General features: G+C 36.4%; 1 protein-coding gene across 3 annotated transcripts in view; it reads left to right on the top strand.

Annotated features, from left to right (window-relative positions):
- TAF2 (TATA-box binding protein associated factor 2) overlaps window positions 1-27,644 on the top strand; it is a 66,603-nt gene that overhangs the window by 23,573 nt on the left and 15,386 nt on the right. For all 3 annotated transcript variants that reach the window (XM_075415635.1, XM_075415636.1, XM_075415637.1), the window contains 13 exons: window positions 3,092-3,227; window positions 4,680-4,834; window positions 7,042-7,156; window positions 7,257-7,366; window positions 8,157-8,222; window positions 10,213-10,465; window positions 13,897-14,037; window positions 14,799-14,909; window positions 16,563-16,756; window positions 17,347-17,486; window positions 23,177-23,246; window positions 24,800-24,909; window positions 27,343-27,572. In XM_075415635.1, the coding sequence (XP_075271750.1) occupies window positions 3,092-3,227; window positions 4,680-4,834; window positions 7,042-7,156; window positions 7,257-7,366; window positions 8,157-8,222; window positions 10,213-10,465; window positions 13,897-14,037; window positions 14,799-14,909; window positions 16,563-16,756; window positions 17,347-17,486; window positions 23,177-23,246; window positions 24,800-24,909; window positions 27,343-27,572 (1,831 nt within the window). The remainder of the gene's footprint in view (window positions 1-3,091; window positions 3,228-4,679; window positions 4,835-7,041; window positions 7,157-7,256; window positions 7,367-8,156; window positions 8,223-10,212; window positions 10,466-13,896; window positions 14,038-14,798; window positions 14,910-16,562; window positions 16,757-17,346; window positions 17,487-23,176; window positions 23,247-24,799; window positions 24,910-27,342; window positions 27,573-27,644) is intronic.

Below are 27,644 nucleotides of genomic sequence, written 5' to 3' on the forward strand. Positions count from 1 at the left end.
ATTGAAGAAGTCCTGTTCTAATGCTCTTAAATGAATCCTTCCTGTGCATGATGTATCACTGTTTCTACATCTCTTTCACTATTTCATTGTATTATGGCTTCTTAATAATAATAATCATAACATAACTTAAACATAAATTACAACTTGCTGTTTCTTCTGGATTGCAAAGTTCACTTGTATATAAATTATGTTCTTACCAAACATGTTTGCATTACAGCAGCCCCAATTAATAATAAAACGAAGAAAAGAAATGTTAATAATCTCATTTTTCAACTAAATTAGAAGTAGAATATGGAAAGAAATCACTGGGGAAAAACTTTAGACACATGAGTTAATTCCTGTGCAAAACACAGGTGTCTCAGATTCTTCCTGTTTATGTCTAGTGAAACACAAACTCTACTCTCCAGAACAGTTGTTTTAAAACAAAAAATCCTAGAGCTTGGGAAAATGAAAGAGAGGAAACTTCAGGTTGTCTGCTGCATGGATGAAAGTTTCAGAACAAAGTTTGGTATTTTTCCCTCTCAGATTTTGGTTCTCTGCAGTCTTTGATTGTGCTGGTTCCACCCTGTTGTAAAAACTAAAAACATCAAGAAATGTATGTAGACGTATTTAAAATGGAAGAAACATATTGACAGGTTTACATTGAATGACTCAAACGTGTTTGAGAGCCATGAGCATTATAAATTTCTGTGGAAGAGCTAGTTCAGTTTTTCACTTTGACAAACATTCTAGGTCCATATTGCCAATTTTAATTCTCATTTGGTGCCAATTCGATAAAAGTTTTAGAAGTCTAATGATTGAAGAAAAGTATAATCAGAATTAATGTATTAATATTGAATGAATGTGTCTCAGTTTTGGTTTGCACTTAAATGATGTAACCAGTACCAAAATCAATCAACACTTAGTAAATTTAAGAAGGCCAAGAGTGTGGGTCCTGGCTTGGTTGTAATATTAAAGAGAAGAATTTTACCAAAGTCAATCAACTGTATAATTTGAAGCTGGATAAATAGTTTTATACTGAGACCAAATTTTTATATAATGTCTGAGCCACAACCTCAGTTTCCTCCTTGCTTTTTAATTCTTTCATGGTTGCTAACCCTTCCCTACCTCAGAATAGAAAAGTATCCAAAATAAGAGAACAATTTTGATAGGAGAACTTTAACAACTGCCTACCAACTAGAAGCAGCAAGTAGTAGACCTAAGTACCTTCTTAATTATATACTCAGTCTACCTAAGAAGGGTAGTACTAGTTAAAGATCGAGTTAGATGTCCCTGCTCACTGCAGGGGGGTTGGGCTAGATGACCTCTGAAGGTCCCTTCCAACCCAAAGCATTCTGTGACTATGATTTTACTTGCTTCAATTTAAAATACTTTTCTTGTTGTATCTTCTTAAGATGTTTAAACAGACATTCATCAATAAAGTCAAGGGAGTCTCCTAGTAAATAGAAGGATGGGAAAAAATATTGAAGTATTGCAGCTACCTTGATTCTTGCCATCTCCTGATATCTTAAGAGTTGCAGATAAGGAGGCAGGTGCTGGTTCTGTCCTGGTAGAATGCTTCTTGCTGGCATACATGTAAACTACATGGGAATATTGGTCAAAGTTAAAATGGTTTGTTTAATAGGTCTTTGAAGGTTCTGGAAGATCAATCTTTTCCTGAAGTAGCTGGCATGAGAGGTCAGGCTTATAGCACTTATCTTTGTTACAGTTCATGAATTATTTCATTCTATCTTGCAGGGTCTTCTTCTAAAGTCTTTGGACAAATGAAGTGCCTGGTCCATCTTGAAATGGTTTAGTTAGGTTATCTATAAGTGAGAATCACAGGGGAAGAAAGCCAGTTTTGAGCCCAGAAGTTTGAAGTAGCTGGCATTTTCTACATCACAGTGTCTAGTTTGTGATTTTCACTAACCAGCATAAAATAAGTCTGGATTACCACTTCCTAAGAAGTTGGCCTGACATGGTGTGGGTTCAGTTTCTTAAGATGTTTGTTCATGGAAAACTCAAGTGTCCAGTGAAAAGAACTGAAATAAAAAACATAGCACCACAAAATACAGTTGCCACAGCGTTGGTTGATCAATAAAATGAAGTCAGACTGCTAATTATCGCCAGTTCTCAAATAATTGGAAGGAGGGCAAAAAGGTCTTAGTTCTTCTCAAGAATTACAGTATTATGGCTACTTTTCTAGTTTGAAACTGGGCTATAGGTTAGACTGTTTGTATTCTGAAATGTAAAACTTGGTGGAGAAAATTAATTTTAAAGCCCATCAAAATTAAGTCTTTTAGTGTTTTATTGCTGTACAGCCACAAAAGCTATCCAGAAATCAGTTCTGTTTTTAAAAGCTTCAAGGTTTCACCATCTGTCTTGTCTTCTGATATGGAATGAAGCACTGAAAACCATATGAACAATTTAAAATATTTTGCTTATAGAAACAAAGGGCGTGTGTGAAGGAACACCACAGATAGTTCAAGTTACGGAAACAGCGTGGGAGCTGCAACATGATGCTCTGCATAGTCTTCCTTGGCTTGTTAGGGAATTTGGAATATATCAATTTGCCAAAGTATTGAAAGCGTAAAGTTGCTAACTAAAATAAAAACTGAGCAATTCCTTTTGCTCATCAAATGAAAATCTGTCATGAATTTTAAAACTCTTACTTCTCAATGATATGATACTTTTCAGTTATTCAACAATTTCAACAATTGTTATTTAAATATGAAATATTCACTATGTACAATCACTTTTAAAGAGAAGTGGGGTAGGGGGAATGTAAATTCATGAGTAATTTCTAGACTCAAGTCACAGATTTGTTTCTCTGGTTGCTACTGCCACCAATGTCTTTACAGTCTTTACAGTAATAGCATGTATTACCTGTCATTATTCTCTATACAGTACTTGCTGTATGCTGGGTGTATACATCCATGTCACTGTTATGTACAAGTGTGGTCAATTTATGCATGTTATAAATTATAACTTTAAAGCAGTAGGAGAGATCCTAAATAATTGTGGGTGCAGGTATGATCTTGGTTGCTAAGGTATATTTTGTTTCATTCCATAAAATGCAATAATAAAGAGTTTTGTTATTTTTATTTTTCAGCCCTGCATCACATTTACATTTTTCTATCAAACACCCTCATACACTGTCCTGGGAATATTACACTATGTTCCAATGTAAAGCACATCTTGTTATGAGACTGATTGAGAACAGGATAAGCATGGAGTTCATGTTACAGGTAGGTATTTAAATGGTTGTGTGGCATATAGACAACTTTTTGTCTTTAGTTGCATTTCTATTCATTAAATGGCATTTAAGAAAGAATAAAACAGGTCGTCATAGGATTCCGTTTGTATTTTCAATTTTAGTAGGATAGAACAAAAATATAGGTCATTTGTGTTAGGATAAGGTTAGCTATTATTCTTACATGTAATTTGTAATACTTTGTATATATTGCCTATTCTCTTTCATGTTAAGGTATTTCATTGCTTTCGGTTATTGTGATTGGTTATTAACACTGAGGACCTGTTTTACTGACCCTAACTGGTGTTGCTGTGAGCTAATCTACTCAAATTGCAAATAAGGAAAGTAATGAGAATCCAGCTTCTGCTCTCTGCCTGTATAAAATTTTCAGTGCTAGAAGGAGCATGGATCTTCATATTAGAATAAGCAATTGTCGTTTTATTCTGAAAAGGTTAACTGGTGCAGGGTTGTAGTTTTTCTTCTTTAAATATGTTTTGTGACATGTCTTAAAAAAGATAGGGTACTATAAACAAACACCCAGTTAGAAACTGAGTGATACCTTTTCCTATCAGCTTCAGGTTTTGGGGTTTTTTTTGTTGGTTTGTTTTTTTAAGGATAACATGTATGTGCTTGTGCTGGAGCTATTATGAGCAGTTGTCAGGTTGAAAATACAGCAGATGCACCTTTTTTAAAGCTTTCCTTACATAAAATTTTAATTATTCTTTGCAATTTTTAAAAAGGAATAGCAAAGCAGGGAACTTGATGACTTTTATTTCTAAAAAGCAGATGTAGTCAGTGATCTGTTTTACTGTAGATCATTTTTGAAAGCTGGTGGTCTTTTAATGGATTTTGTGTGTATGTATGTATATGTAACTTTGAGGAAGTTGGTTCTTTGAAAAAGTTCAGGTGGAAAGAATTGGTTAAAAATGCATCCCTTACCCTCTGCATTAGAATTTGGTAAATAAAGGCCACACCTGCTTGCAGTGAGTAACCTCACAAATCACATGATTTTGAAGTACAGAGGTGCTTAGAACTAGAAAATGGATGCCAAAAAGTGTTTCTGTATTCCACTTTGAATTCAGCTCTGTTAAAAAGCTGCATCATAAGTTGTACCTGTAGCAGTGATGAGCAAAGACGACATTTTTAGTTTAATTTTGTTACCATTAAACATTTCGCACGTTAAGAAGATGGGGTTTCAGAGCTTTTCTCAGCATTGTGGATGGTTTGCCTTAAGTAAAAATACATTTGTGTCTGCAAATCACAATTTCTCATATGGGCAGGCAAGTAATTTTCTGAAAATGTCTTAATTTTGAATGACTTTTTTTGAGGCCAGTTATCAGAGAATGAGTTTATTTGCCTTTAGTTGCAGTTCAGCTGCAAATAAACAGAAAAGTTTATTTTATATATTGAAGTATTTAGTGAAGGTAATAACTTTTTATCATTTTAGGTTTTCAACAAGTTGTTGAGTCTGGCCAGCACTGCTTCATCTCAGAAGTTCCAGTCACACATGTGGAGTCAGATGCTGGTTTCCACATCTGGGTTTTTGAAATCTATCTCAAATGTCTCTGGCAAAGACATCCAACCTTTAATAAAGCAGTGGGTGTATCCTTTTTATTCTTGGTCTGGATTGTTAATATGGAGAATGAATTTGTTTTTTAATTGGCACTGTTTAAGGAATGTGAAGAAAGGTATGAAATATCTTTGCTTAAAACAGCGAAGTAGATTATTCTTTGAATTAGAAATAGATGTGAGCCGCAGGTTCACACTCCTTTCATAGTCATTTAGAGTATGCTAGCTTTTTTGGGTGTTCTTTACTAGATGGGATTTCTTAGTTTTAAGTTTTACTTTGAAAGAAGCACAAGAACTCTGCTGGAATTTAAGGCCAAATTATGCTAGAGGGATTCCAGAGGACACTGCCCATAGAAATATGCTGAAGTCTGACATGGAAAATGCTATAGTCTGGTGCATTTTAAGATGTGATTTCCAGTAAATCACGGTGAAATAAGTAACCTAAAGCACAGATTGGTTGTTTAAAATACACTAACATTTAATAGCTTGGTGACTTGTGGTAATATTACAATTTCAGGTAAAATAAACCTCTGTGTTTTGAGTCCAAATTTCAGTGATATTAGTTAAGAAATAGGGTTTCTTATTTTGGATTGATATGAGGGTAAATTTGAATTTTCTCCATTTAACAAGTTTAATTGATAGTTTTAGTTAACACGACTGCAGGCTATAATCATACATGACTGTGGCAAAGCCATACCTTAATGTTCTAACAGAAAATAAAAGTAGGTATTTATATTTAGACATTATTTATTTGAGCTGATTTAATAATGTAGTATGAGAATTTAGTATTTTATCTGCATCAGAAGTATTCATAAAGTATAAATACACATTATTCTGATTTCCGTACTTAGCTGTGCCAGCCACTTGAGGAAAACAGAGGTTCTATATGTACATATAATAACACTGCAGCTATACTTAAATGTCAGCATTATTACCTGTGCTGGGTGAATCTTAAACTATGTCTGTTGTGTAAGCAAGGAAGAACTATAACTCTCAGATTTGGGGATTTTTCAGCTTCTCTGGGCTTTGGCCCCAAGGCTGATCCTGTTAACTGTAACTTGTATTTTATCCTATGGTTGCAACCTCCCTACCATGCTTCAAACACTGTTGCACTTGTAATAGTGGATTTTCCACCTTGTAAGACCACAGCAGCTCTTTGTATTGCTTGGGAGGATATCTAATTACTGTTAACTAGTGCTATCTTATGCTATTGACTGCTGTGTTGACGCTGAGTTTAAACTTCATGCTGAATAAACCACTAAAAATGCCCTGTGTTTGATGACAAAGTCACAGACCTTTATGAAGGCAGCCACCGTGAACAGAACCAGTCTGAGGTATCTAGCCAAATGGCCATATTTAGGGAGAAAAGTTAATAATACATGTACAATAAGAAGCCTTTTTGAGTCTGGCAGCTCCTCCCTTAAATGTGAGGTCATGAAAGAACAGGTTTTTCTTCCCTGCTTTTGTCTTACATTGTCAGAGACTTGTTGGGAGCATGCACTAGACATACTTCATTCTGGTTAGTTTTACTATAAATGAAGTGTAGTAATGGCTGTCATACAAATGATGAATGATGAAGTTATTCTCAGGAGCAGTTATCTTGAAGAAATTGTTGCCTGGGATAAAAATGCAGAGTGAGATCATTACTTTTTATCAATCATATTGTATACTCTCATGTAAATGTGAACTCATATATATGTGTGTATATATATACACACACACACACGTAGTGAGCACAAATGTGAATGCTCACAACAACCCAGTTTGAAAAACTGCAATAAAATAGTGGAGTTAGATGTAGCATGGGTAGAAAACAGAAGCTAATGTCTACATTTTACCCTGAGTTTTATTATAAATAAAAATTTGTAGTAAAACAAATCATATTGAGTCTTTACTGAAGTCTTTTTCAATTACTTTCTCTGAGAGCATGCCAAGGACGTTGGATGTGGTGGGGTCCAGTGTAGTTTTTCATAATGACTTTTTTCTAAGTAATTTTCATTGCATTTCATTTTTCTTTCTGTAAGGTACATGATCATACATTAAAGTACAGTTTAAAGAGGAAAAAAAAAAAAACTTTAAAAGTTCAGGAACCAGTATAAGCATTTTAATTTCCTGATGTTCTTGGGATAGGAAAGTCTAGCAATAAAGAAGCATAAAGCAAGTGTAAAGAGTGAAAACTGAGAATTGCATTTGTTTATGTCTACTGCGCTGTGCACTAGAATTCCTATACTGCTTATTAGTGATCAGAGTGGAGTGGTGAAGTTTTATGGTAGCTTTGCATTTAATAGAAAACGGAATGTATTGGAATTGGAAATAAAACAAGACTACACGTCTCCTGGAACTCAGAAATACGTGGTAAGGTCAATTTGTCATATTTTACCCACACATACAAGTGTGGTGTATACATTAATAAGTGTAATTTTAATGTTAATAACAAAATCTTGTGAACTTGAAGGGTCCTCTTAAAGTGACAGTGCAAGAACTTGATGGATCATTCAATCATACATTGCAGATTGAAGAAAACAGCCTTAAACATGATATACCTTGCCATTCTAAAAGCAGAAGGTAAGAATTAAAATACGAAGTGCAGATTTTTTTAGTGTGGATATATGAAAACATATAGTGCAGTGATGATAAATAATGCCTTTTAAATTTTGTGTTTATATTTTGTTAATCTTACTGAGTGAGATTTACCTGTGATGTAGGGGTAGAAAACAGAATTTACTATTTATGGACAGCAAGAAATCTTACATTTTATGTGCGTTTCTTAATTATAAGGAAAGGTCTTAAATTTTACAAAGGTTTTATAAAGAGCTTGTTTATATAGAACGAGTTGAATAAAGACTGTAATTTATTAAATTATTCAAAATGCCTTTGAACATGAAAGCCGAATTAGAGGGAAGACAAATGTAGGCCAGAGTACCAGGTGAATATGCTTTCACTTATATCTTCACTGAATGAAGCTCTTGCATAATTTTCTGCTAAGAGTGCCAGGGCTGTTCACTAAACCTCATGAGCAAGAAAAGTGACGTACTTCCCAGACAGATTTTCTCACTTTCCTAATGCATTCTAATGACTGCTTTGACCTCTGCTTCTCAAAGCTGTATGCCTATGTGTAATTGTAAAAATGGTAGGAGTTAAGTTCAAACCAGTTTAAAGTATTGGTGATTAGTATTTGAACAAAACTAATGCAAAGCTCAACTTTTTTCATTTTTTTGCTGCACAGAGCATTATTTTTCGGTGTGGTGAAATACAGAGTACTTTTGCAGGCTTAAGTTTCATTTATAAATGTATCTTCGCTAGTATGACAATTTTTTTAGTACCTGTTTTTTTTCTATTTTTTCTCTTTTCATAGAAATAAGAAGAAAAAGATTCCATTGATGAATGGAGAAGAGGTGGACATGGACCTTTCGGCTATGGAGTAAGTTAGCTTGTTGGAGTTTTCTCAGTGTGAGACTGAGCCATGTTCTCCTGTTCACCTTCTCTAAAGCATGCTGCTTTGAAGGATTTGATAGTAATGTTGTACTTCTTTGTATGACTGGCAAATTTCAAGACTATACCAGATTTGTTTGCCGCCTTTTCTTCTGTAACTGGGAAAATTCTGGTGAAGTATAAAATATATGGGCTAACTACTATAATCAGATTAAAAAAAAAATCTTAGGCATGATAAGGTGAGAGAATAAATTACTTGATTCTTTTCTACACATTTCTAATGATATCTTTCAGCTCACTTTATAGGTAAAATGCAAACAAGAATTTGCTTGAAACAGAAGCAATTTTTGTTGGACCTTGATGAAGACCTTTTAACTAGCACTAAGATAGACAAGTTCCTGAAATCTGTGGTTAATTCCAAAAGAATCCTTTTAGATTGAAAATAAGTGATGAAATGCTTCATGCTGAAATTCATACTGGCATTAATTTCAGTTGGAACTGTTTAGATCTTTGGAAGGAAATTCTTGCTTAATGTGAATACCTGCTTTGCCCTCCTTCAGTTGGAACCATTGGTGTGCTCCGAAATACTGAAGGTGTTGGTACTTGGTTTGCTGGCTGAAGAAAGTAAATAAATAAATTGCTTTCGAAAACTAGTGGTGTCTCTTTGAAGAAGGATAGATTACTTGTCACCTTAAAAGTGTTGGAGGTTCTCGTAAATTTAACCTCATCTAAAATATGATGAGAAATAATTTCATAAGGGGTATTTTCATTAAGCAAGTTATATTGTTACTATTTCTGTGTGATAGTTGACATATTAATAAATAGTTTTTAATTGTATTTAAGAGCAATTTTGTGAGTAGTTCTGTTCAGCTATGTTCAAGTAGCTGTTGCATTACACTCAACTGAAACCATAATGATCGTCTTAGAACTACCTGAGAACTGGTGTATGATTTTATGCAAGTCACTTATGCTTTGTTTATCTGCTAGCCTTCTAATCTATGATGCTGTCATCCTTTTGTCCAGTTTTGACTCCTTTGCTCCAAGTATATATGAGAATGTTCATTCTTTTCTGTTCTTCTGAATCCTGTGTATGCACTCTTCGCTGTCCTTTTTTCTCTAGCTACTGTCTTGACAGTAATTCTAGATACTCTACAATTGTATATAGAAATATGCATCATATTTATAATGATGCTCTTTTCATCATTCCAAACTCTCTTCTAATTCAGTGTCTATATTTTGCTGTCTGTATTTTTGTGTGGAAAACTGAGTAGAACACTATAGTTTGTGCTTGTTGCTCCCATAAATGACTTCTGCAGTCATGGTGCTGTGTGAATACTAAAGTATAAAACGCTTCTTTGGCTGGAAAACAACCGAGAAGTTTTGTCTGTAGGACTAAAACTTTAATCCTGTCTGTTGATACTTTCACTTTTATCATTATTTGGCTTGGCAGTTGTGTGCATTAGCATGATTACCTTTGTCAGCTTTCAGCATTATAATATGTGTGTGTTTGTAAAGCACTTTCACATCTCTTGATGAAAAATAGTATGTACAAAAATGGGTGTTTACCACCACTTTTTCTGTTGGATCTTTTTTTTTTTGTTGTCTGGAACTGTAGAAGGTTATCAAGTGCTGCTCACCTGTGAAAGTTATGGTGTCTGAGGAAGTAGAATTAAATATATTGAAATTATACAGTAGTTTACCATGAACTCAGATCTGGAGGTTAAATATACTAAAACACTGTATTCACCTTTGACATGTCAGAGGTTTGGACAGATTGCCCTGGGAGGTTACAGAATTGCCATCTGAGAAGCAGGAGATTGGACCAGGTGACTTTCAAAAGTCCCTGCTAACTTAGATTCCGTTATGGTTCTTTAACTCTAAATACTTTAAATATAACTCGTAATAACTTAGAACATCTTTTGAATTGCTATGGTCTTGAAATGGTGTAAGCTATTAATGTTTTTTCATGTCTGTCTTAGTGCTGATTCTCCTTTGCTCTGGATAAGAATAGACCCTGATATGTCAGTGCTGAGGAAGGTAGAATTTGAACAATCTGATTTCATGTGGCAGTATCAGCTTCGATATGAGAGAGATGTGGTTGCACAAGAAGCCGCCATTCTGGCATTGGAAAAGTTCCCTACTCCAGCATCACGGCTGGCACTGACTGATATACTGGAACAGGAACAATGTTTCTACCGAGTGAGAATGCTGGCCTGCTTCTGCCTTGCAAAGGTGAGCTGCATGAATGGGCAATAACAGAAGAAATCTGCTAGACATTGTAAATGTCTGAAAATGGGTCAAAACTCATCACAGTTCTTAAACTGGCTTGATATTTAGCCTCTTAAAAGTATTTGCCAAGTATTTTTAACATGACTGATTTGAAAGGAAAGCTGTATTATTTTAGTCTGTAAATGGAGACTGCAGAAGGCTTTCATAATTGTCAAAATTGAGATGTCAGACATGAAAACCACAAGGGATTTTTCCAGATTTCATTAAGTGGCAGAAATAAAAGACTTTTGTTTAATTTTTTTCAGAGCCAAAATGTATTTTTTTATTTTACTGGGAAGTCCCTTGGCCTGTCTGTTGAGGATTCTGAAGTGCTGAAATTCATCTGTATAATGTGAATTCTGATTGCTGCTCTATATTGTTTCAATTTGAATAGAGGCACAAAAGAAACATGTTAGTCTGCAATTAAATAATAAAAAGCCAAATAATTGCCTTGGAAGGGGAAGATCTATTTTCTTTAGATACAAAATTAGCATTAGGAATGAAAGTTAGAGAACCCTATAAAACAACTGGGTGGAAACACAGAAGAATAAGAATTCCTGAAAAGACATGTTATTGACATAGTTTTATGGACACAAAGGCATACTCATTGACAATTTGTAGAGTTCAGATTATTGGCATATAGCTTGCTTTCTGCTGCATACCTGTTGTGAATAATTTGGTACCTGTATAGAAATAACTCCTTTGGCTATATTATGAAAATCAGAATTCAAGAAAAGTTTGTGACAAAGTGTCTTAATATTATGAAATACTGATGTAATGTGGCCAGTGTGTGTGCTAGTATTGGTACTGCCAGTGTCTGACTTAAAGTATGCACGTTTCATAATGAATTCACCTGGAATATTTAAAAGTGTGTAATCCACAGGTAAATATTAAACTGCAGTTGTTACAATGTTTAAATGCAATAGTTTTTTCTGTCTTTACTTTGAATTCTCAGGCAACTGGGCTGCAGATAATCATAACCACTTTTGCTCAGTTGTATGAAAAATCTTCATTCTGCAAATAAGGTGGCTGAGTTACAGAAAAAAGATTGTAGAGCTAAGCAAAAAGTATGGTTGTGACATTGAATCAAGGTGAAGTAGTATGGCACGACAGAGTGGTAAATATGTTTATGTAAGTTGCCTAGGAGTGTAGTGTGATATATTCTGTTACTAGTTCCAACATTGGGGCGTTAGTAAGAATTGCTTCCTGTAGTCATTAACTCAGTTTAATTTTCACAGCCTGTAAATATTCAGGATTTGTATTCTTTATTGAAAAAACACAAAGTCCCTCATGTTTATTAGGGGGAGGGTTCTTCTTTGTTGATTTGCAACTTCTAGCTGGCTTGTGTTTACTGTTGTAAAACATTCTTGGTGTACTCATGTCAATACAGAGAAATGATAGGTGATAATGCAATTATAAAACTGACTTTACTACACTTTCTAAATGTACTGTATACTTTGTTGTAAAACAGTACTTCAGTCTTTCAGGCATAAAATATGCAGGCAACATACTAAATCCTCATTGATAAAGAAGTTAAGGGGGAGGTGGGTGTGTGTGTGGGTGTGCACACACACACACATTTTGAGAAGTTCATGACACATAACCCTACAGAGAAAGGAGAAAACAATGTCATTATATGAATTCCTGGGAGCATGCAGACTGATTTTTCCGTTCAGATGCATTGCAGTGTTGGTGATATGTTGTAAGGTTTAAAAAAGGAACAGCGTCAGCATAAACTCCCTCCCTAGACACTGAGAAGTTTCATAGCTACGCATAACAGTTACATCTTAGGCTGTTTTTTTTTTTATGCTATATTGTATTGAAGGATGCAGAAATAGAGCGTACATGCCGTCTTTTTAAGCAGAGATAATGCAAGACAGGCTACTTGTGTCATGGTGTGGGGAATGTAGAAATACATTCAATTCAGAGTGTAGTGTATCAGTAGACTGAGTAGAAAACTTGGATTCTGTCAGTGTTTAAAGAGAAGTTCAAAGAAGTTGGAACACATAAGACGAAAAAATACTGAAAAGATGATGATTTAACTGCTGTTGATTTCAATTTGAAAATACTGTTATTCATCTATAGATTTTGCAAAATGGAATGCTTAAAATAAGTAGAAGTTAAAAAAAATCTAAATTTACACGTCAATTGTAATGAAACTGTGAATGTATTGTAAATATAGTAACCTTTGATAATATTTTGGGGGTTGGATTTTATTTTCCACTGCTATATAAATTTCAGATTTGCAGTTTTAAGTTTATCATCATGGTTTCTAAGCAGTTTTTGGGATTAAGCTTCCTCTGCAGGAAGAGTCATTACGTAGCTTACAGAAGAAGCTATAACTGTATCTTTAGTTGGAAGACTTCAGTTATTGCAATAGGAACATCTAGTCTGACCCCGCAGTATTTTCTCTCTCTGACTTCCCTTTGAAGCCTGACTTAGTGGGGAAAATGGTTTCAGTAATAAAACACCCATCTTGTGTCAGAGCAGTGGTGAAATGGATTGCCACCCATCTTCAGATAGCCTCTTACTTTTCTTTCTCTTATTGCGTATGTAATACCCTTTGAAACAAGCTAAATTAGAAGGAAATAATCAAGTTCATTTTCTTTTGTGTGAAAACAGATTTTTCCTTAGTTTGTGGTGGGTCTGTAACAATGGAAACTCCTGCTGCATTGTAGAGTGCATTTGCTGCATTTGTTTGCACACGTGCGTGCACACACACACGTGTAATCTGTCATCAGGTCTAGGTGTTCTTGTCTGCAACTCTCACTGCTCCGTATAGCAAATGTGTGATACCCAGGATGCTGGGGAAGGCACAAAAGCAGTTTTGGCTTTGTGGAACCTTACTGCCTTACCCCAAAACAGACTGTAGCAATAAATCTGCCTCAGTGTGAAGTCTGTTTGTGAATTACAGTTAAAGTTAGAGGTAGCTGACTTGCCTTTCACTTTAGGGGTGGTCTTTTAGTCTTAGGGTGGCTGAGGCTACTTACAGTCTAGGCTGAGGTTACTGGCAGGGTAGATTTGGGAAGCTGGTATTACGGAAGCCTCTTCCATCACTGGCTTCTGTAGAGTCAGAAAACTTGGCTTAGTAAGCACAGAATTTTCATCTAAAATATAAAAGAGAAAATAATTAAGAACAGAAGTATATCATGGAAAGATAATTAGTTGCAGACATCGTCCAAGTGGAAAATTTTCATAAAATTTACCTTTAATGTAGAGAAGATGTATTAAGGATGGCAGTGAAAACTTAGCTAATATAATAGACTGATGCAAATATGTATCTGTTTGAAGGACAGTTATCCTTTTTGATTGTGGAAAATATGTATTTTTTTTACAGCCCAACTAAACTTGCAGTGGTGATGTTAATATCGTTTCCCTTCCTCCTGATTATGCAGATTGCAAATTCCATGGTAAGTACGTGGACAGGACCACCGGCCATGAAGTCACTCTTTACCCGAATGTTTTGTTGTAAGACCTGTCCAAACATTGTGAAGACCAACAACTTCATGAACTTTCAAAGCTACTTTCTGCAAAAGGTAAATTTTTTTTTTCACTGAATCTTTTAAAAGAAATGTCAAAATACCAAACCATTCCTATGTTTGACAACTACAGGAAGCTGGATAGCACAGTCCTGCTTTAGCACTTCATAAAAATCCAAAATAACTAGTTCTTTCTTATACGGCATCTGTTTGTTTCATCTTAGTCAAAAATCAAATTAACAAAATTTTAGGATTTTTTTCTGAGTAGCTGAGGTTAAATTAACAGTTTCTTCAGAAGAATGGAGTACATGAAGGGGACCTAATAAATGCTTACAAATATCTCAAGGGTGGATGTCAGGAGGATGGGGCCAGACTCTTTTCAGTGGTGCCCAGTGACAGGACAAGGGGCAATGGGCACAAACTGAAGCAGAGGAAGTTCCGTCTGAACATGAGGAAGAACTTCTTCCCTCTGAGGGTGACGGAGCACTGGAACAGGCTGCCCAGGGAGGTTGTGGAGTCTCCTTCTCTGGAGATACTCAAGACCCGCCTGGACAAGGTCCTCTGCAGCCTGCTGTAGGCAGGGGGGTTGGACTAGATGACCCACAGAGGTCCCTTCCAACCGCGACCATTCTGTGATTCTGTGATCTGAAAATTATGTAGCATGTGGTATGACTTTCAGAAGGCATTTAAATACAACTTTTCAGAGATTTGCTGTTGTAAAACTGTTAATGGCTCATTTTCAGGATGTAGCTCTTTTCAGGGTGTAACTATCACTTCATTAATGTAGGAATTATGTTAGTATTAATTTTATTACACAGACTATGCCTGTTGCCATGGCTCTTCTGAGAGACGTTCACAACCTCTGTCCTAAGGAGGTGTTAATGTTTATTTTGGATTTGATCAAGTATAACGATAACAGGAAGAATAAGGTAAAGAATGTGTTTATTTTAATTTCTCGCTTTTTTGTTGAAGAAAATCTCAGTTAATATACTATATGATGTTTTATGCCACTAATGTAAATATCTGGCTAGGAGAGTTGATGAAAAGGTGATACACTAAACTAAACACTAAATGTTACAGAATGTTCTGTAGCTGACGTTTCTATGGCAGCATTTCTTGGATGTATGGAAGCTCTTTGTGCTTGTTAACCTAGTAAGGACCTTCGTGTCTTCACTTGCACACGTACTTTTCATGATCTGCTCTTTCATTCAAAAGACCAGCGTGTTTTGAGAAAATACATGAGGCTAACATGTAGCATGGAAAGTTAAGGGAGGGTTTGTTGGTTTTTTTTCACCTTGAGAAGAGTATATTTGAAAGAACAAGGAAAGGAAATATTATTTTTTTTTTAACAATATACAGGACTCTGAGATTCTGGGTTCTGAATGTCACCTCTAGCTCACAGAACTGGATTGTCTTAATCTAGTTAAATAACAGCTGAAACCCAGGTTAATATTATTCCTTCACTAAATTGAAGCATCTGAGTTGAAAATGTTGTCATCTAAGGTTCCTTCCCACACAGACCACCTCTGAAGGATGATTAGATGACCTTTAAGATCCTGAGATGATACATAATTCCATCTCCCTAGCTACAAAGCAAGTCTACAACTGCTAGGAGCCTAGCCTAATCTTCCCAATTAAGTACCCAAAGTGAAGTGGAACAAATGTGAAGCCTCTTCAGCCTCTTTCTTGTGTGTAGAAACACGCACTGTAACAAGACTTTTGTTGCAAGATTACTGAAGTAAGAGGATGATAGAGGGTGGAGAGGTAGAGAGTTAGACACAGGAGTGCAAGCACCAGTAGTCACAGAATGTGATGAGTTGTGCTACCACCTCCTCACCACCAAAGGAGTGATCTCGCCTTACTTTTCCGCATGTCCCTTCCATGCATGTATTTGACATCATCTGCCAGATTTGACAGATACTGGGTTTGTCTGGATTAACTAATATTCAAATCCGGTACTGTTTTCTGCTTTTTAAATTTTATTTTTATACATTTTGCCACTTAATAAATTAACACAACCAACAATTGCAACAGCCAACACAGTGAAAGGGGTGAAAGTGCGAGTCCAGGTAAAAGGAGTGCATGAAGGAGCAAGATTTTCCTCACTAAACAGCAGTGAGCCTGTTAGTTCACCTCAGAAGCTTGTGAAGTTGCTACCTAGATAAACTGCCTGATTTTCTTAGGTGCTAAGTACCCATTAACCTTGGTACTGGGTATAGAAACAGACCAGTAGTTTTAGATGGCCATGTTTAGAAATAATGGCTTTTATTTACCATATCTGAAACATTTTCAATGCTTGTTTTTTCCATTTTTATAAAACAATGTATTACTATTAATATGCTGGTATTACTATTAATATGCTCTGGTTACAGAGTGAAGATAAATGATTGGTACTATGTCTCCTTGCTCAATCACTCAAATTTGTTTTCAGAACAAATTCATTCCTGTTTTGCTTTCTCATACAGTTTCTCACGTGGCTTTTGTTTTAAGATCTTGTTCTGTAACAGTGCTTCAACATTTTTTAGCTTGTAAAGAATATATATTGTTGTATTTGCTTGTGTTTAAATGCTGTTTTTATCTAGTTTTCAGACAACTACTATCGTGCTGAGCTGATTGATGCCCTGGCCAACTCTGTAACTCCTGCAGTCAGTGTGAACAATGAAGTTCGAACATTGGATAACTTAAATCCTGATGTTCGACTTATTCTTGAGGAAATTACCCGTTTCCTAAATATGGAGAAGCTTCTTCCCAGTTACAGGCATACCATTACAGTCAGGTGTGGCTTAATAATTGTTGTACGCATGAAGAGACCAGACACATTTACGCTACTTTTTTGGCTTTTATGTACCCTTCTGTAGTTAGTATTTGAGATTTTAGCCTCTGTGTCTTAATCTTAAGTGTCAAAACTCCTTCCAGTTTCCAAAAGCTAATAGTACAAGTTTGTCTTGATTGCCCTGTTTTTCAACATTAATTTCTATCAGTGTAGACGTTTAGTAGCAGGCGTAAGTTGGTCATGCTTTTGCCTCTTTAAGAAGAGCGCTTATGAAAGTTTTGCAGAAGGTAGCCCTGTAGTAATATCTGCAGAGTACACAACATAATCTGAGCTGTATTTTCTTTGTAAGTTAACACAGTTCTACTAAAACCAAACAATGGATTTGACATGATGGGGAATTTTGTTTGTGTTTCTGCCTAATTCAGAATTAATGAGCGCTCTGTGTTAATGCTGTGAAAGTAATTGTAACATGTTAATTTGGATAATATAATTCTAGGAAAATTGCAGTACTTGGTTTTGAAGAAAACATTTTTATTCTTCTTGGCTGGGATTCCCTAAACCTAATGTAAACTTCCTCTTTCTACCACATCTAGCTGTTTAAAAGCTATTCGAGTGCTTCAGAAGAATGGTCACGTCCCAAGTGATCCTGCTCTTTTCAAGTCATATGCAGAATATGGGCACTTCATAGATGTCCGAATAGCAGCGTTGGAGGCTGTCGTTGATTACACAAAAGGTACTTTTTCAAGTATTTTGACACTTTGTAACACTTGCAATATAGTAGGAAAGTGTAATACTTACCTCATTAATATTAGGTTGAAATACTGTCTACCAGAAGTGTTTGTGTGATGACAGGCATAGTGGTAAGAAGCTGGGATTGCTGTTAATGTTTTGTCCTAGAGAATGTGAGTTTTATGAAGATGTGGTGAGCATTGTTTCCCAGTGTCTTGCAAATTGAATCAGATACCTAAGCTTTGAAATAACAAGTAGACAGCACAGTGACTAGTGGCAAGGCATTTTGATAATTTCTTTTAACACTCCATTTTCAGTGATTTTGATTTAGTTGAGTTCAGGCGTAGTTGCTAGTCAAAGTTCTTGGTTTTGCTTTATCTTTTTGCATGTATCTTATGGTTATAGATTTTGGACACTTCGATTACTTTAATGATTATTGGTTGATTATGCTTTGCCATTCCTTATATATAGCTTATGTTTGTGAGATGTTTCCATTCTTCTAATATTGTCTTTATTTTAGTTGACTGTTGCAGGTCCTTGAAAAAAATACTGGGTAGCTTTCTTAAATGCCATTTGAAGTTGAAAATCAATCCTGACAGACTTTCTAGAGGCAGCTAGAAATTATATCTTTAATGATTCGTTTTTTAAAAAGTGAATTTAGTACTGCATTGGTGTGTTCATTTATTTGGGCTAATCTTTATCTGTTCAGCAGATTTCTGACAGTTCTTGTGTCTGAAGGGTTGTCCCTGTCAAAGTGGCCGAATCCTTCAGTTCTTTCTTTGTGAGCAGACTGGTGATTCTAGACTTCTAATTATTCTGCCTCAAATTTCATGTTTTCATTTTCAGGGTAATGGAGAGTTTCTTATGCTTTTTGCATGAGTAATTGCTCTCTTTTTTATGAGGGTTTTATGACTTTGGTCTTACTGCTGTCATTCTGTCCAAAGACTTCTCAAACCAGATAGACAGTTGTTGAGTGAGTACATCTGGCGGAATTCAGATGTACGCTTACAGACCTAAACCAGACTGTCATACAGAAAAACTAATGACTTCAAGGGAGGCTGTCCACTGAGCATCGCTCTCAGGCTCAGTCCTCAGTCTTGTAATTCGCCAGGCATTTTGGATCCATAACCCACTGCACGTGTACCATTTGGTGACCCTGTGAGTGATATCCAGCTAGCATTCAGAACTCTGATGGTGATGTGCATCTCTCTCTCTGTTAGGCTGCTTGCTTTGTTCCTCCCTTCATAGAGTGTTAGTGGAAAGATTTGCTGGAGAATGGAAAGCTTACTCATCAGCCTGCTTCCTTTAGAATAATCTCCTCACTAATTCATCCCACCCTTTGGAAAGACAAGCTGATAGAAGTAATGTTTTCTCATTAAATACTTGACCTTTTATGGATGGTGTTTGTAGTTAATAACTGGCTTGGATAAGAAAGTGTTTGTACTGCAAAGTAATATAGTATGTCTTTAGAACAGCTGATCAAATGGGTTGCTGTATAAGCAAGATAGGGTAAGTTGCTTGAAATACTCTACAGGAAGGTAAAACTTTAGTGGTAAAAGGTATTAGAAAGATTACTTAAAGAAATCGGTGATTGAGCCGAGCGTAAATTTTGACTGAGCTCACTGTGAGATCTGGAAATGATGGATTAAAGTATTACTGTACCTAACTGCCTTGCTTCTGGGCAATGGATTTTTTTCTGGTGTAGCGGTAGCAGATGCAAATATCTATCTTCTATAAAGTCACTGCAATTCACAGCAGAGCCAACTATCTAACCGGTCGTCAGTATCATTTCTCAAGTACAACCTTCCGGCACTGAACGCATTAGCCTCTGCTCCTGCTATAAGACTGGTAAGTTTTTGGTGGAGGGGTAAATCCAGAATCTCAGTGTGCTGACTGACTTCCTCAGTTACACATACAGAAGTTAGCAGCGCTTGTCTCGCAGAGCCCCAACCCTGCCTTTGGAAGGAGAAACGATGTGCTGCCTATTGCCAAGAGGTCTGATTCTCATTGTTCCCAGTTACCTGTTTCCAGTTCATACTGGATGTAAACCAGCAGCTATCAAATGCCTGTTACTTGTGCCAAAGCTGGCTTTTTAACAGGTCTTACAAAGGGAGCTGACAGATTTTGTAATTTCCATAAAAAGGAAAGTCTGTATTTTCTGGGGCAGTGTGGAACTCCCATGTTTTTCTATCAGTTCTCAGGGCAGGAATAGCACTGCCTTTTTTGAGTTACTTTAAAAGAAATCATTTCTCCATGGAACCGAATAAGTTGTTTTCTTTGCTGTTAATAGTAGGGCTTTTTTTGAGACATGGTAACTCTGTAAAATGCTTGAAGCAGCATACAAGGACTTGGACAGTTGATCTTAACTGGCTTGAAGTGAGCAGAGTTTATTAACTTTTTAAAGTTAGCTTCTGATAGTTATATGACTGTTTATAGTTATATGTATAGAACAAAGTGGTTGCATTTTTATAAGACGTAACAACAAACTGTTCTAAATAAATATCCGTGATTATCTAATCTCATGAATGTTAAAGTTTAGGGTCTCAGAGATTCTCTGCTGTAATTGAGAACTGATACACCATCTCTTGTAGTTTGAAAAAAATCTCAAGAGGATTTTTTCTTCAGAAAGCATTCACTTCTTTTTATGTCTACCAGAAGTATGAAAATCTACACATCTTTCTTTTCCCAGAGTCTTCTCCTAGACAAACTGGCAAGATACAGACAGGATGGGTGATCTGTGAGATGGGTAGGAAATCGGGTCATGGACTGCACTCAGAGGATGGTGATCGGTGGTTTTTACTCAGCCTGGCAGCCTGCTACAAGTGGGGTCCCGCAGGGAACATCTTCATAAATGATCAGGACAACAGCACTGAAGGCAGCCTCACCAAGTTTGCCAATGACACTAAACTGGGTGGTGAGGTGGACACAGCAGAAGGGAGAGTCATCTTGCAGAGATAACTGGACAGGCTGGAGGAGCAGGGTAGCAAGAACTGTATGAAGTTTAACAAGGACAAGTGCAAGATCCTGCACCTGGGACAACATAACCAAGGAGCCCCGTACAGGCTAGGACCTGTGTGGCTGGGGAGCAGCGTCGCTGAAAGGGACCTGGGGGTCCGGGTGGACAGCAAGCTGACCATGAGTCAGCAGGGCACCGCTGCGGCAGTCAAGGCAAATGACAGGGGCATTGCTAGCAGAGATAGAGAAGTGATTGTCCCACTCTGCTCGGCGCTTGTCAGGCCGCACCTGGAGCACTGTGTCCAGTTCTGGCCTCCACAATTTGAGAAAGATGTGGGGAGACTGGAGAGGGTCCAAAGGAGGGCCACGAAGACAATCAGGGGGCTGGAGCACCTGTCCTGTGAGCGAAGACTGGAGGAGTTAGGTCTTTTCACCCTGCAGAAGAGCAGGCTTAGGGGGACCTCATCACAATATTCCAGTACTTAAGGGGCAGCTACAAAGAGGACAGAGGTTCTGTCTTCACAAGGAGTCATGTGGGGAGAATAAGGGGCAACAGGTACAAGTTGTACCAGGAGAGGTTTCATCTTGATATAAGAAAGACATTTTTTACAGTGGGGACAATCCATCAGTGGAGCAACCTCCCTAGGGACTTGGTGGAGTCCCCATCACTGGAAGTTTTCGAGATGTGATTGGAGAAGGTGCTAGATAATCTCATCTAGGCTCCATTTCTTATGCAAGGTTGGACCAGATGATCTTTTGAGGTCCTTTCCAAACTGGGCTGTTGTATTCTATGATTCTTCTGGCTAATAAGATTTGTTCTGCCCAAGGTCCGGTTTAATTTGTCATTGCTCCCCAAAATGTTTTGTAGTTGCTATATAAATTTGAAGAGCAAGCTAAATGCATTAGTAGCAAACCTTTGGAAGTCTAACAGGCCTACTTTACACTATAAGGCAAATAACAGGGAAGACTTAAGTTACGTCAAGCACAAGTAAGTTTAAGACACAAAAAACCACTTTGTTTTGCAACCACAGAAGTATGGTGTTTCTTGGTTCTGTTATCCAGTACTGTCAGCCTAAAGGATTCATCTCCTAGATTTCTAATTTTCTGATCAAAAACCATTTTAAAATCCCTCTTGTTAGCAGTCAAAATAATTGCAGTTTGCTTCTCATTGTACCAGTGTGTTCGCCATGTTGTCAGTCCTTGCCACATGGGTATACACTGTTATTTTTCTTCCATGCAAAACAACTTTTGAGTGCAGTATTCTAGCTGCCTTCTGTCCCAAGCAAGGTAGCTGCCAGGAAAAGCAGCTATGCATGGCGTTGAGCACAGGCAGTCACTAATCCCTTAAGAGTATATCCTAGGCATAGATTTTCAAAGATTTCTCTGATTTTTAAGGCAAATCTGCCATTGTGGTTCTGGTCGGTATGGATACAGTCCAGTTCAGTGCCTCACCAGTGTAGCCAGTTCTCGTTTGGTTGGGTTGTAGGAAGAGCAGAGCTGATTTGCAAGTGGCCTGCAACAGACTGTTCACCCATCTTCTAGGCAGTATTATAATGTAGTTTTTAATTGCTTGGCTGCCTCCTCCCAATCCAAGAAGAGATCTTATGTTCTGTATGTCCAAAGTATTTAAAGAGCTTCTAATAGAACTGAAGTGCTAATTCTCATAATACAATTTAAATAATTGCCGCTTCCTTTAAAAGCAACTTACTGTAGTGTAATAACAAGGGAATAATAGATATCATAATTGATTGGACTAGAAAAGTTGTATTTAAAAACCGTTGATTGAAAACTGACTGAGATCAGGAAGGAAAGTTTAGCTGAGGTTATTTAGAACTAAAAATACAGTAGGCTCGGGGAGGAAAGAAGTACGTTGCTAGGACCACAAAATGGAAAGCAACAGAAATGTTTTTTGAGGTGGAATGATTAATACACCCCAAATTCTGAGGTAAAGCAAAGCTGAATCAAGCTCTTCATTGTTTTGAGAAAATGAGAATACTGCTGCAAAATCTTACAATTATGCACCTGAAAAAAAAATTACATAAAAATTCTTTCATTTTTTGTGTAATCAGTGATGATGATACTGTGTTGTTTCCTATTTTGTAATGTTACTGTGACTATCAAAGCAATTTTGCAATGTAGTTTAAATTTTAAACTAACAAGCTGATTTTGTTTCCAACAGTGTCAGGCAGCAATTTTCTAGAAGCCTGTGCTGATGAGTTCCAAAACACATTTTAGTTGCAAAGTATACTGATTTAAAAAACTAAAGAAGGCTACTGAGAGGAGCATGCTTGCAGTTTTTTATAAGCCCTGTAGTCTTCCTCTTTCTATCCTATTTATAACGTTTCACAGATTCCTGTGTATGAGAATTGTGTGTTCTCTATTCCCTATAGAAAATATTAGACTTCTGATGGTTGAAACAATGTTTGAATGTATTCATTTTAGGAAGCACACAATACCAAGATGATCATTTACTCTGATCTTCCCAATCAATGCTCACAAGTGACTTGAGTTACCTGCTAGTAGTCAAGTTGGTGGTTATTGAACAACTGAGGCATAAAGGAGTTTCTCTTTCTGTCAACCACCTTTTACTTTGAATTTGCACTATAATTAATGAAATTCCTCTTTAGTTGCAGTAATTCAGGCTCTTCGTGTGCTAATTCAAGAACTTGTGATTGTGTTGATCAAAATCCTTCCAGTTTATGTATATTTATAGGCATTCTATTTTATTTTTCTTTGCAGTTGATAGGAGCTATGAAGAACTACAGTGGCTGCTTACTATGGTTCAGAATGATCCTGTACCCTACATAAGGTTAGTGAGTTAATAAAGAGCCAGTATTTCTAGTAATGCTGGCACTACTAACTAAATTATTGGTCTGGAATCGCTAGAATAGATCAAGCGCTTAACTGCTTAATAATACTTCACAAACCTGTTTTTTCTCCTTGTTATTTTCTATAAATTGAAATGTGTTTTGACGTTTCAGCAGTTCACATTGTTCTTATTCTCCATTGTATTTTTTTTTTTTTGTATTTGATATTCTGCCCCTGTAGTGGAAGTCTGATGTTACAGATCTCTTCCTGATTGTAAATAAAATATATAAATCTGACTTTGCGTAGGCCAAAAAGACTTTGTGATATTTAGGAAAGACAGAGGTTGAAACATAGTGCACACAATGTTTTCCCAGCAAGGAGTGTAAAGCAATTGTTAGACTGTAGATGGGGTGAAAGGATAACGTGAAAATGTAGTTTAATTTCTAGTATTGCCAGTTTCAACTTTGTTTTCACCAATGAGTGGTTGGCTATTTTAGCACATTGGTTATAAACCTTTGAACACCGAGGTTCATAATCATTGTGTTTTTCCCCAACACTTTCTTCTTATGTCTACCATTAAGATACAGAGTTTCAAAGACAAATAGTTTTAACTTTTACTCTCTCTATAGGTGATTTCTTACAATGATCATAGCTGCAAGATAGTCCTCTGTTTTATTTCTGTTGTTCTTGTTAATGAAAATGAATACAGTTAGACTCACTAGAGGAGGTCTAGCTTCAGTCTAGGAGGGGGATTTAATTTGATTTGTATCTTTTTAAAGAGGAGTTTAAATTTTGAATTGAGTGCAGTATGTAAGCCTCTTCTAAAAGAAAAGAAAAAAAACCCATCTGTAAGAATCTTCTTGTCCCAGATGTGTAAGACAGCAAGGGGAAGGCTGGCTATCCAGGGAAAATAGTTAAAGTAATAAGTAATGGAACAAATAATTATTCTCATTCATAAAATGTTTCCAAGGCCAAGTTTAAAGATAGAAAGTGGGAAAAAATGTATCTACTTTCAGCTCAGCATGTAAATATTGTAGGCAAACATGGTGAGTGCAGAATCTTTATACACCAATGTAATTTAAGCAGTGACAGTGTTCCTTTCCAGAAAAACGTGCGAGTCACTGGTTTTAGTCCTGCCATTTTGTACCAGTCATAAACATTTAAAGTTATTTAAAAATTCTTTGGTGTCAGTATGTAAGGAGTTTATTTGCCAATGTTGCTCTTTTTTTGTAGTTATCAAGTCAGTGTGCAGAAAAGATTGTTACTAAACAGAAGAGCATGGTATAGCGTACAATTTTGTACCTAACTCTTAAAAATTATGTCTAATAACATCCTGCTGCTTTGCACTTTGCTTTTGAAGTTATATAGCTGATGGCAAATCAGCGTGTCTGCAAATTGTGGACAGAAGGAAGAGCTAAAAACATAAAACATAGGTTAAAATTTTGGAAGAAAGCCTGTATTTGAATAAGGCTGTAAGAGTATTGCAAACTGAACAGACCTTATATTCTTAGTATGTTCATTTGGATTTAATAAAGATGAAGTTTTCTCTTTCAGGCACAAGATTCTGGATATGCTGACTAAGAATCCACCTTTTACCAAGAACATGGAGTCCCCTTTGTGTAACGAAGCTTTGGTAGATCAGCTCTGGAAACTGATGAATTCAGGTTGGCTTTTTGTGTGCTGCTTTGGTTGTTTTGTTTTTTTTTTGTTGTTGTAAGTTTTTTTTGACATAAGTGTTAAAGACTTGCTTCAGAATATGCCAAAAGCGCTCTCAGTTTTGATAGCTAAAAATTGAAAAATCATCCTTAGAAATTCAATGTCATGTACGTTCCTCCAGAACTTTCTCAGTGACACAGGGTACCAGACCTCCTTGTTTTTCATTCTTTTGTCTGCTACTGCAGTGTGCTTTGATGTCCTTTGGCACAGATTGATTCTTTGACCCAGAAGTTCAAAGCAAATGTTTCCTGAAATGATGGTGTCTGCGTTACCTTTTTCCTATAAGTTTGCTTTAGATTAGATAAGTCTCTCTTTGTTTTTACTAAACTGTGAGAGAATATGAGAGGATAACATTTGTATAGATAATTTAAATGAGATTTCTAGAAGTGTATTATAAACCTAAGACTCAATTTGCCTGGTGTGATTAGGAAAGATCCTAATGAGAGAAGGGCTTGCATCTTTACCATTGACCTGTTTTTCATTACTGAAGCAGTTTTATCCAGTCTTGACAAACTGCCCTTCAACATCTGGCACATTACTACATAGATGACATAGAAACGTTTATATAGCTTTTTTAGGTCATTGAAGGCTGTCTGTTCTCCGTGTATCATTATTTTTAGTGTTTAAAAGTTTACAGCTATGCTCCAGGGGTTGAAGTGGGTAGACTACTAGTAGTTCAGTTTCATAGGATTTGCCAAGTGTCAGGCATAGAAAATAAACAATTTTGGTGTTCCCATCAGAGAGTTTGTTTGTTCTTTTTCTGGAGAGAAGAGTGTGTGCAGTGTTACTTACAAACATTACCTCTTTCTGCAAGTAACAAATAGGGTATACATTTTTATTATGATTCATGGGGCTGTAAGTACTTAAATGTCTACACATCGAGATGACATAATGTTTTAATTTATTTTCTGTAACGGATAACTATAACGTTCCACAGTGCCTTGAAAAAATGTTTTGTTAATGGGAGTCAAGTTAGTAGCCATAAGCTGCATAATTCTAGAGTTGTGAGATGCTTTCATTTAACATAAGCACATGCAATAGAAAACAGACTCTGGTTGATATATATAATCTTTTTTTTTTTTCATCTGTGTTAATCAGTATTAAATTGATAATGCTCACAAGTTCCAAAGATTGCAGAGAAACTCAGCAACCAATTGTGTTTAAGCTTAGCTGTTCCACTGGAAAAGGAGAGAGATACTGAATGGGAATTCATCATAACATTTTAAGATGTACTAGTTTAAGAATTTGAGTAAATTATTTATTGTTAAGGTATTAGAATAGTTTTAAAATCAGTATTTGTGAATGTATCATTCTCTGAAGACTAGCTTAATGCTAGAATTGTCCAGATTAATACTGATACTGCTTTCTCCTTACCCAGCTGGTCATCAAACTCCTCAGAGTTACTTATAACTGCGTAAGTGTATGTACATCTAAGCTTACTTAAAACACTATTTAGCCCCACGAAACTTAGTATTTACAGGGAGAGATCTTGTAATTTTATTTTGTCCTAAGTCTTGCACAGCCACATTAACATGGCAGTTGGCACATCTGTGTCTTGTTTACCAGATATAGTTCTAGTCCTGCTATGGAACAATATGTTCAATAAACTTGCAATCAGTCAAGAGCTGGGCTGAGTTAGCACCAGAATCACTGTATTTGCAGCATTGCACCAGATGTTGGATGTCTCTGTTGTGATTGGTGCCAAACGTGCTTTGACTATTTGTGTATGAAGATATGAAAGCAGTACACAGTTTGCAGTGATAAATAAAATCAATGAAGCATTGCTTTGTGCAGTAAAAATACATATCTCCAGTATGAATATAGATTAGAGTACGGAGTATCCAGTGAAGTACGTGACATAGTAGTGACATCAAAAAGCATGTTTATGCATTGCTGGTTTGTGTTCCCTATCAGTGCAGTTTCCAGAGGGGACAGATCTCAGTCATGCTTAAGGCTCCTGCTACGTTTCATGGAATACATAGGCGAGTGCAACATATCCACTGATTCAGGAAGCCAGTTTGGTAACAAAATGTTCTATTTAATTGTCCGATAGCAAAACCTAAAGTGAAACTTTAAAAATAAAAGCATATGGGAGTGATTATTTTTCCTTTTATTTTTCGTTAAGTTATTATAGCACTTAATTTCCCACTCTTGTTCTACTAAACACATCCAGTTTATAACCCAAACAATTTAAAGCCTTCCTTTTAAACAGGATATGGCAGGTGAGTTTGAGTCAATAAGAGGCAGGAATAACATGGGAAGTGTATCTTAAATGCAGAAAATGTCATGCTCTGGTGGATCCAGATCACTTAAAGTGTTTTATTTGTGGGGGAGGAGAAGATTGTATCTCTGTATTAACAATAATCTCTTTTGGATTTTAGGAACTTCACATGACTGGAGATTACGATGTGGTGCTGTGGACCTCTATTTCACACTTTTTGGCCTCAGCAGACCCTCTTGTTTACCACTACCAGAGCTTGGACTTGTTCTTAATCTGAAAGAAAAGAAGGCTGTACTTAATCCAACGATTATCCCTGAATCAGTTGCAAATAATCAGGAACCTGTGAATAGTACTAACAATCACGGGCAGTCAGTAGGATTTCAGAATACCGTAAGCACAAACCATCTGCATACATCCCATTCAGCTGGCTCCAAGTCCTTGCACTGGGTTGCTGATTTAATC

Source organism: Opisthocomus hoazin, chromosome 3 (genome assembly GCF_030867145.1).
Source record: "Opisthocomus hoazin isolate bOpiHoa1 chromosome 3, bOpiHoa1.hap1, whole genome shotgun sequence".
In the NCBI taxonomy this organism is placed as follows: Eukaryota; Metazoa; Chordata; class Aves; order Opisthocomiformes; family Opisthocomidae; genus Opisthocomus; species Opisthocomus hoazin.